Below are 11,278 nucleotides of genomic sequence, written 5' to 3' on the forward strand. Positions count from 1 at the left end.
ATAGATGAACAGGTGTTGTTACCTGTAGGGAGTGTAAGACAGGAGTGTCGTCCGCTCTCAGGAACACTTGCTGTCCACGTCTGAAAGACAAACGAGAAGCATCAGAACGAGACTCGAGCGACCATCTGTCCAACTCTATCCAACTCTATCTCACACACACACTTCTGGAGCTTCACTACTTCTGTGTGAGCGTGTATGAGTGAGTGTGTGTGTGTAAACATGTCCACATGCTGGCAGTGTGTTCTTACAGGTCTCTTCCTCGCTTCCTCTCATGAGCGTTCATGTCATTCCCTCCTGTGTCACAGCTCCGCACAAACCGGCACACACACACACTCACGTGCACACACACACACACACACACACACTCTCGTGTCGGGTCTCACAGAGGTGTGCGCTCGAGCCCTCAGCAGGGAACACACTGACAGCACACACACAACCACTCTTCTGCCCTCTCTCTCTCTCTCTCTCTCTCTTTTGACTAGGGAAGCTTCTGATTGTGTTGCTCATCAGGGTCCTAAAACCCTCTGAGTTTCTCTCAGCCGATTACACATATATATTATTTGTGTAAATATTTAACAACAACATTTCTATGTAATTTGGCACATTGCTTTGAAGAATTAACCAGAGAAAAACGTGCCTTTGAAATTTCACACTTTGTTGTAGCACAGTTATTTCTGAAAATTAAAAACAATATATTTTACATTTAATATTGTTTGGTTACACTTTATTTTAAGATGTCATTGCTACAGTGTAATTATATATTTAAGTACTGAGTAATATTAATGAACTACATGTACTTACTATAGGGTTAGGGTAGGATTAGGTTGAGGGTTAGTAAGTTACATGTAATTATGCATAATTTACTGTTATTACTACGGTAAGTACATGTAACATATGTAACAAGGACACTGTAAAATAAAGTGTTACCTATTTATTTTTTTCAAGGACTGTACTTATTTTGAGGCAATTTGCACTAGAAAATATACAAACCAATGAATAAATATTTAGAATGATAGGCAGAATGAAAGAAATGATTGTGTGAAGAGCGAAGAGTGTAAAGACCAGCGAGTCTGCGTGAATCCACCGACACAGACAACGCACTTATGCATTGCATTTTTCTTTCCTTCCTCTTTTATAAAGCTTGCTCTTATCTGTTGTGACCTTGCTTTACTATGTGCTTCCAAATCTCTACTATTACCAACACTCGTAAATCACGTCACACGTTGGAGGCGGCGCAATCCCTATGTCCTCTAGTACATTACTTTCATTTCCTCTTGGTCTCTGGAATAGCCAGTCTGCTGTAAGCAAAGCTGATTTCATTACATCTATTGCTAGCCATTCAGGTCTGAATGACTTTCTCACACACCCCTCACATGACCGGAAGTGGTGGAGGTACTGGTCTACTCATCTCCAATGAATGGAAACTTAATCCTTTACCATCTCTGTGTGACAATAACTCATTTAAATTGCTCATGCAATCACCATCACCAGGCCTATTAGAATCCATTTTGTAGTTGTTTATCGTCCCCCAGCTTAGCTTAACAATTTTTTGGGAGGATTTGGATGTATTACAGTTTTTTTCGATTGCTAAACGACAGTGGGCACAACTGGAGTCACATGTGCAAAACTCTAACTCCAGTCTGCACAGCAGCAGTTCATGTGGACCAAACTCCAGTTCGTTTTTCATTGCTTGAACACAGTTTTCAAAACTCTACACACACTTATCCCATGACTTTAACCACAACGTGCACAACACTGTGGATTTACAGCACTTTGTTCAAATGCTAACACACTGCTGTCAAAACTGTGAACCACACATTCAAAACAGAATAGATTTCAGCCTTGTGCCTTTCAAACACTGCTGATTGCAATCTCAGCTGAAAGGCTCCCATACACAAAAAAAATATATTTGAAATATATTTTTGGAATATATGCAAATATTCGAAATTGGCCCAATAAATATATTTTAGTTAAATATATGTAAATATATTTCACACTTACTGTAACATCATATATTTTTGTTATATTTCAGAATATATTTCAAAATGATAAATATAAGTGACCAACAATGCAAATATATTTCAATGTATTTGGAATATATGCCACGTATATATTCGACACTTTACGTAAAATATATTTCAATATTTTTCTTTTCTGTATGGGTGGAGGTGGAAAGTGTTTGGTCACCACCCACATGACCAAAGGTCTCTTTTGGAAGCCATGCGTGCCGGATGTGAGGACACGACTGCCAGGGATGGATAAGGCACTCCAGAAGGTTCTTCCCCAGGTGCATGGCAAGAGAGAATATTAGATGTGATGTTGATGAAAACCTGTGGCCTGATGCTAGAGAGAGGCAGGATTAGCCCCTCAATTATTTGTTCGAATTACATTACATTACATTATATTACATTACATTACATGTTCGTATGTACTTTTAGTTTCTACCTTTTTTTTCTCATTACTGTAATTCCATAAATTACTACAGACTATTGAAGCAAACTGCTAATTTTCATTTACCTTAAAGAATTGTTATGTTCTAAAAAAATAAATAAATCATGTGAAAAAATGTCACTCTTTTCTTTGAAGAAAATATTACTTTGTATGAAGTCACTGAAATTGTTCAAACTGTAAAGATGAAAAGTTTGTATTTTCTGTATTGGTGTTTGATGCTAGTGTTTTTCCTCTCAGTGTGTTCTGAGTGACAGTGTGTGTTATCTCAGTGAGGGTTGTGTAGTGTTTGGCTGCACTGAGCCTGTTTTGAGCCATGTGTTAAGAGTTGTGTTGCTTGGAGTGAGTTTTGCAGGTGATGTGAACTGTTTAGCTCAGGCGACTGTTGGTAGTGCAGACTGTAGTTAGAGTTTTGCACATGTAGCTCCAGTTGTGCTCACTGTCGTTTAGCAATCGGAAAAAACTGTAAGACACTACACGACTTTTAAAATCTGAACAGATTTTTTAAACAGCAGGCTTCATATACTTGCTGACTTTGTAAATGGTTAGAGAGAAAAGCTGGGCATCATACACTACACAACGTTACACTACAATACACTGAACAGAAACAAGTGACTTCAGTGTATTTTCCGTATTTATAAGGATTTCCGTATTTTTCGACCTGGGAGCAAAGTTAGCTGCGTTAACCCCACTGTGTGAATACTGAAACTGCTGCAAACAATTACTAAACAAACAGCAGATTCTGGGTTTTCTGACACATTTATTTCATGCATGGCATCCGCAAGCTTGCCGCTCTATCTAGTATATCCTAATATCTCAACACGATCACTTATCAAGCGCCAATCTCGTGATCCGTGATCTGGATGGTATGTTTTTCCTTCTTTTTTGTCTTTACCCAATCTCGTAAGTCGTCTCCATTTTTTTCCTCGATCTTTGTGACTTTGCACCCTTGATTTTCATTGTCTGGTCAGCATATAATGACTGTATTATGTACAGTATTTATTAGCAATGCATCATACACTATGTGTTCTAAAATCGGCTCAAAACATCAAACATGCTTTGATGTCCTCCGACTGGCTAAAAAATCTGAGTCTGTGCCCATCATACACTAGGTGATTTTCTGTGAATTCTGTCAACTCCGAACACACAAAATTATGCAGACTGGCACAGACATTCGGCAACTACTGCCGACCCAGATCACAAATTCGGTCAAAAATCTGAGCAAAAGTTGTGTAGTGTATTCCAGCCTTTACTCTCATCCTTCTCTGAGGATGGTACTCCTCTCGTAGTCGTGGAGGGGTGAGGTGTCTAAGACCCAACACTGCTATCATCTAGCTACTGGAGTGCCTCAGGGCTCAGTGTTGGGACCGCTTCTCTTCTCCATCTACATGTCATCACTAGTGTCTGTCATTCAGAAACATGGTTTATCCCATCACTGTTATCATCTAGCTACTGGAGTGCCTCAGGGCTCAGTGCTGGGACCGCTTCTCTTCTCCATCTACATGTCATCACTAGATCTGTCATTCAGAAACATGGTTTATCCCATCACTGTTATCATCTAGCTACTGGAGTGCCTCAGGGCTCAGTGCTGGGACCGCTTCTCTTCTCCATCTACATGTCATCACTAGATCTGTCATTCAGAAACATGGTTTATCCCATCACTGCTATCATCTAGCTACTGGAGTGCCTCAGGGCTCAGTGCTGGGACCGCTTCTCTTCTCCATCTACATGTCATCACTAGTGTCTGTCAATCAGAAACATGGTTTATCCCATCACTGTTATCATCTAGCTACTGGAGTGCCTCAGGGCTCAGTGCTGGGACCACTTCTCTTCTCCATCTACATGTCATCACTAGATCTGTCATTCAGAAACATGGTTTATCCCATCACTGTTATCATCTAGCTACTGGAGTGCCTCAGGGCTCAGTGCTGGGACCGCTTCTCTTCTCCATCTACATGTCATCACTAGATCTGTCATTCAGAAACATGGTTTATCCCATCACTGCTATCATCTAGCTACTGGAGTGCCTCAGGGCTCAGTGCTGGGACCACTTCTCTTCTCCATCTACATGTCATCACTAGTGTCTGTCATTCAGAAACATGGTTTATCCCATCACTGTTATCATCTAGCTACTGGAGTGCCTCAGGGCTCAGTGCTGGGACCACTTCTCTTCTCCATCTACATGTCATCACTAGATCTGTCATTCAGAAACATGGTTTATCCCATCACTGTTATCATCTAGCTACTGGAGTGCCTCAGGGCTCAGTGCTGGGACCGCTTCTCTTCTACATCTACATGTCATCACTAGTGTCTGTCAATCAGAAACATGGTTTATCCCATCACTGTTATCATCTAGCTACTGGAGTGCCTCAGGGCTCAGTGCTGGGACCACTTCTCTTCTCCATCTACATGTCATCACTAGTGTCTGTCATTCAGAAACATGGTTTACCCCATCACTGTTATCATCTAGCTACTGGAGTGCCTCAGGGCTCAGTGCTGGGACCACTTCTCTTCTCCATCTACATGTCATCACTAGATCTGTCATTCAGAAACATGGTTTATCCCATCACTGTTATCATCTAGCTACTGGAGTGCCTCAGGGCTCAGTGCTGGGACTACTTCTCTTCTCCATCTACATGTCATCACTAGATCTGTCATTCAGAAACATGGTTTATCCCATCACTTTTATCATCTAGCTACTGGAGTGCCTCAGGGCTCAGTGCTGGGACCGCTTCTCTTCTCCATCTACATGTCATCACTAGTGTCTGTCATTCAGAAACATGGTTTTTCCCATCACTGCTATCATCTAGCTACTGGAGTGCCTCAGGGCTCAGTGCTGGGACCGCTTTTCTCCATCTACATGTCATCACTAGATCTGTCATTCAGAAACATGGTTTATCCCATCACTGTTATCATCTAGCTACTGGAGTGCCTCAGGGCTCAGTGCTGGGACCGCTTCTCTTCTCCATCTACATGTCATCACTAGATCTGTCATTCAGAAACATGGTTTATCCCATCACTGCTATCATCTAGCTACTGGAGTGCCTCAGGGCTCAGTGCTGGGACCGCTTTTCTCCATCTACATGTCATCACTAGATCTGTCATTCAGAAACATGGTTTATCCCATCACTTTTATCATCTAGCTACTGGAGTGCCTCAGGGCTCAGTGCTGGGACCACTTCTCTTCTCCATCTACATGTCATCACTAGTGTCTGTCATTCAGAAACATGGTTTATCCCATCACTGTTATCATCTAGCTACTGGAGTGCCTCAGGGCTCAGTGCTGGGACCGCTTCTCTTCTCCATCTACATGTCATCACTAGATCTGTCATTCAGAAACATGGTTTATCCCATCACTGTTATCATCTAGCTACTGGAGTGCCTCAGGGCTCAGTGCTGGGACCACTTCTCTTCTCCATCTACATGTCAACACTAGTGTCTGTCAATCAGAAACATGGTTTATCCCATCACTGTTATCATCTAGCTACTGGAGTGCCTCAGGGCTCAGTGCTGGGACCACTTCTCTTCTCCATCTACATGTCATCACTAGATCTGTCATTCAGAAACATGGTTTATCCCATCACTGTTATCATCTAGCTACTGGAGTGCCTCAGGGCTCAGTGCTGGGACCACTTCTCTTCTCCATCTACATGTCATCACTAGATCTGTCATTCAGAAACATGGTTTATCCCATCACTGTTATCATCTAGCTACTGGAGTGCCTCAGGGCTCAGTGCTGGGACCACTTCTCTTCTCCATCTACATGTCATCACTAGATCTGTCATTCAGAAACATGGTTTATCCCATCACTGTTATCATCTAGCTACTGGAGTGCCTCAGGGCTCAGTGCTGGGACCGCTTCTCTTCTCCATCTACATGTCATCACTAGATCTGTCATTCAGAAACATGGTTTATCCCATCACTGTTATCATCTAGCTACTGGAGTGCCTCAGGGCTCAGTGCTGGGACCACTTCTCTTCTCCATCTACATGTCAACACTAGTGTCTGTCAATCAGAAACATGGTTTATCCCATCACTGTTATCATCTAGCTACTGGAGTGCCTCAGGGCTCAGTGCTGGGACCGCTTCTCTTCTCCATCTACATGTCATCACTAGATCTGTCATTCAGAAACATGGTTTATCCCATCACTGTTATTATCTAGCTACTGGAGTGCCTCAGGGCTCAGTGCTGGGACCACTTCTCTTCTCCATCTACATGTCAACACTAGTGTCTGTCAATCAGAAACATGGTTTATCCCATCACTGTTATCATCTAGCTACTGGAGTGCCTCAGGGCTCAGTGCTGGGACCACTTCTCTTCTCCATCTACATGTCATCACTAGATCTGTCATTCAGAAACATGGTTTATCCCATCACTGTTATCATCTAGCTACTGGAGTGCCTCAGGGCTCAGTGCTGGGACCGCTTCTCTTCTCCATCTACATGTCATCACTAGATCTGTCATTCAGAAACATGGTTTATCCCATCACTGTTATCATCTAGCTACTGGAGTGCCTCAGGGCTCAGTGCTGGGACCTCTTCTCTTCTCCATCTACATGTCATCACTAGTGTCTGTCAATCAGAAACATGGTTTATCCCAACACTGTTATCATCTAGCTACTGGAGTGCCTCAGGGCTCAGTGCTGGGACCGCTTCTCTTCTCCATCTACATGTCATCACTAGTGTCTGTCAATCAGAAACATGGTTTATCCCATCACTGTTATCATCTAGCTACTGGAGTGCCTCAGGGCACAGTGCTGGGACCACTTCTCTTCTCCATCTACATGTCATCACTAGATCTGTCATTCAGAAACATGGTTTATCCCATCACTGTTATCATCTAGCTACTGGAGTGCCTCAGGGCTCAGTGCTGGGACCTCTTCTCTTCTCCATCTACATGTCATCACTAGATCTGTCATTCAGAAACATGGTTTATCCCATCACTGTTATCATCTAGCTACTGGAATGCCTCAGGGCTCAGTGCTGGGACCACTTCTCTTCTCCATCTACATGTCATCACTAGATCTGTCATTCAGAAACATGGTTTATCCCATCACTGTTATCATCTAGCTACTGGAGTGCCTCAGGGCTCAGTGCTGGGACCTCTTCTCTTCTCCATCTACATGTAATCACTAGATCTGTCATTCAGAAACATGGTTTATCCCATCACTGTTATCATCTAGCTACTGGAGTGCCTCAGGGCTCAGTGCTGGGACCACTTCTCTTCTCCATCTACATGTCATCACTAGATCTGTCATTCAGAAACATGGTTTATCCCATCACTGTTATCATCTAGCTACTGGAGTGCCTCAGGGCTCAGTGCTGGGACCGCTTCTCTTCTCCATCTACATGTCATCACTAGTGTCTGTCATTCAGAAACATGGTTTATCCCATCACTGTTATCATCTAGCTACTGGAGTGCCTCAGGGCTCAGTGCTGGGACCACTTCTCTTCTCCATCTACATGTCATCACTAGTGTCTGTCAATCAGAAACATGGTTTATCCCATCACTGTTATCATCTAGCTACTGGAGTGCCTCAGGGCTCAGTGCTGGGACCGCTTCTCTTCTCCATCTACATGACATCACTAGTGTCTGTCATTCAGAAACATGGTTTATCCCATCACTGTTATCATCTAGCTACTGGAGTGCCTCAGGGCTCAGTGCTGGGACCGCTTCTCTTCTCCATCTACATGTCATCACTAGTGTCTGTCATTCAGAAACATGGTTTATCCCATCACTGTTATCATCTAGCTACTGGAGTGCCTCAGGGCTCAGTGCTGGGACCGCTTCTCTTCTCCATCTACATGTCATCACTAGATCTGTCATTCAGAAACATGGTTTATCCCATCACTGTTATCATCTAGCTACTGGAGTGCCTCAGGGCTCAGTGCTGGGACCGCTTCTCTTCTCCATCTACATGTCATCACTAGATCTGTCATTCAGAAACATGGTTTATCCCATCACTGTTATCATCTAGCTACTGGAGTGCCTCAGGGCTCAGTGCTGGGACCGCTTCTCTTCTCCATCTACATGTCATCACTAGTGTCTGTCATTCAGAAACATGGTTTATCCCATCACTGTTATCATCTAGCTACTGGAGTGCCTCAGGGCACAGTGCTGGGACCGCTTCTCTTCTCCATCTACATGTCATCACTAGATCTGTCATTCAGAAACATGGTTTATCCCATCACTGTTATCATCTAGCTACTGGAGTGCCTCAGGGCTCAGTGCTGGGACCGCTTCTCTTCTCCATCTACATGACATCACTAGATCTGTCATTCAGAAACATGGTTTATCCCATCACTGTTATCATCTAGCTACTGGAGTGCCTCAGGGCTCAGTGCTGGGACCACTTCTCTTCTCCATCTACATGTCATCACTAGATCTGTCATTCAGAAACATGGTTTATCCCATCACTGTTATCATCTAGCTACTGGAGTGCCTCAGGGCTCAGTGCTGGGACCGCTTCTCTTCTCCATCTACATGTCATCACTAGTGTCTGTCAATCAGAAACATGGTTTATCCCATCACTGTTATCATCTAGCTACTGGAGTGTCTCAGGGCTCAGTGCTGGGACCGCTTCTCCTCTACATCTACATGTCATCACTAGATCTGTCATTCAGAAACATGTTTTTTCCCATCACTGCTAAACTGATGACACACAACTCTATCTCTCATTCCAACTAGATTATCTGACGGTACTTGTTCGCATCTCAGCCTGCCTGAGACATTTCTTACTGGATGAAGGACCATCACCTTCAACTAAACCCTGTGAAGATAGAACTGCTCGTGGTCTCGGCCAACCCAACACTACACCACATTTATATTCAGCTGGGTTTGTCAACCATAACTCCATCAAGGTCAGCCAGGATCCTTGGAGTTGTGGTTGATGATCAGTTGAACCTCACAGACCATATTGCAAGAACTGCCCGGTCCTACATATTTGCCTCATACAACATCAGGAGGATCAGGTCCTTCCTATCAGAGCTACACAACTCCTGGTCCAAGCTCTTGTTATATCCAGACTGGACTATAGTAATGCTCTCTCCTTCCAGTATCAGTCAAACCGCAGCAAGAGTGTGTTTATCAAGCCGAAGAGACTCACGTCACTCCTCTCCTCATAAACTTGCACTAATTGCCAACAGCCGCTCGCATCAAATTCAAGACACTGATGTTTTCCTACGGAACAACCACTGGCTCTGCTCCCTTTACCTAAACTCACTACTTCAGACCGATGTGTCTCCAGAAGCTTGTGTTCTGCAAGTGAACGTCGTCTTGTGGTGCATCATCTCAAAGAGGCACAAAATCCCTTTCACAGACCTTCACCTGGACTGTTCCCTGCTGGAGGAATGATCTACGTAACTCAACCTGAGCTGCTGAGACTTTAGCCATATTCAAGAAACTGATGAAGACACATCTTTTTCAGCAACACTTGCTATATCTATTTATTAAAACAAACTTGCCACATGTATTGTGCTGGAATAATTGGGACTCGTCACAGCACTTGCATATTGTTGCCCTATTGTTAGTTTAATTGCTTCTATTGCTCTCATCATTTGTAGGTCGCTTAGGATACAATCATCTGCTAAATTATTAAATGTTTCATCAATCATCAGCTTCTGATGATTTCAGTTTCAGGTTTCAGAAGAACATTTGGCGTCGTAGAGCCCCATGTTGTGACCGAGAAGGTCGGGGGGGGGGTTTCCATTAATTAAAGAGAAATTATAAAGTTTTTTTTTTTTTTTTTTTTTTTACAGTTTACAATTATCCATTTAGTAAATAAATAAAATTAATCAACATCACAATTCTGCAAAAAAAGCATGGCACTACAAAAAGTTCATGTCTTATAACCTAAAGTAAATAACATTTACCTGCAAAAATTATAACAATTCAATATGTACAATATGTACGAACAACATATGTGTGTGTCTGTGTGTGTGTGTGTTTACAGATATATTATCTTTTTAAAGCAGTTTTGTAAATTTGTTTTTGCTTTTATGGTAAATAAATATGGTATATTTTTACTGGATATTAAAACATAAATACTGATTAGGAATATGATATGAATACTGATTATTTATGTCATCTAAGCAATACATTATTTACAATATTAAGTTTGTACATTAAACAGTTTGAGTTGATTTAACAGTGGAACATCATAGAATAGAAGAATGTTGAAAGAGGAAATAGACCAACAATAATAATGTTCTCACAAGTGCAAGAGAAACAGTCAGGGTTGCCAGAAATGAATGAGATATTAGTATTTGTATTTCTGTCTTTTATCTGCAATGAATCTGAGAAAATGATCACACACACACAAACACACACACACACACATGCGTGCACACACACACACACACACACACACACACACACACACACACACACACACACACACGCGCACACACAGTGAGTACTGATCAATTGTTCCCATCAAAAAGTAACAATGACAAGGAACAAAACTTGTTTTTTCGTCAACCTTCATGTGACGAAAGGAAATTGCTTATGAACATAATCATGCAATCGTTCTCATGTTAACCCTCAGGCCAGACCCATGTGTACATCAACACATCATGTGTTTCAGTGACAGCTCATTTCAGCACACAATGACTATTGATCTCTGAGGAGACTTTAACTGCAGCTCCAACATTCATTCCATCAGACAGTTTCAATGTGTTATTAAACGCTTTGCAAGAAATACTATTCGTAATAAATGCACTACAAAAAAATTTGTTTTCTAGGACAAATATCTAAAAAAAAATTACTTGAGAAGCAAAATAACTGAAGATATTAAGTCTTGGTTATTGATTTTTTTTTTTTTTTTTAATT

At 42.2% G+C, this 11,278-nt stretch overlaps 1 protein-coding gene across 2 annotated transcripts in view; it reads right to left on the minus strand.

Annotated features, from left to right (window-relative positions):
- pde2a (phosphodiesterase 2A) overlaps nt 1–449 on the minus strand; it is a 114,993-nt gene extending 114,544 nt beyond the window's left edge. The window contains exons 1-2 of one of the 2 annotated variants that reach the window (XM_081370626.1): nt 249–449; nt 23–80 (exon numbers count right to left, since the gene is read on the minus strand). In XM_081370626.1, the coding sequence (XP_081226752.1) occupies nt 23–80; nt 249–283 (93 nt within the window). In that variant the 5' untranslated portion in view covers nt 284–449. The remainder of the gene's footprint in view (nt 1–22; nt 81–248) is intronic. The other variant, XM_081370627.1, reaches the window with a different exon arrangement.
- Nucleotides 450–11,278: the final 10,829 nt, after the last annotated feature.

Source organism: Scardinius erythrophthalmus (assembly GCF_964197995.2).
Source record: "Scardinius erythrophthalmus genome assembly, chromosome: 7".
NCBI classification, from domain to species: Eukaryota; Metazoa; Chordata; class Actinopteri; order Cypriniformes; family Leuciscidae; genus Scardinius; species Scardinius erythrophthalmus.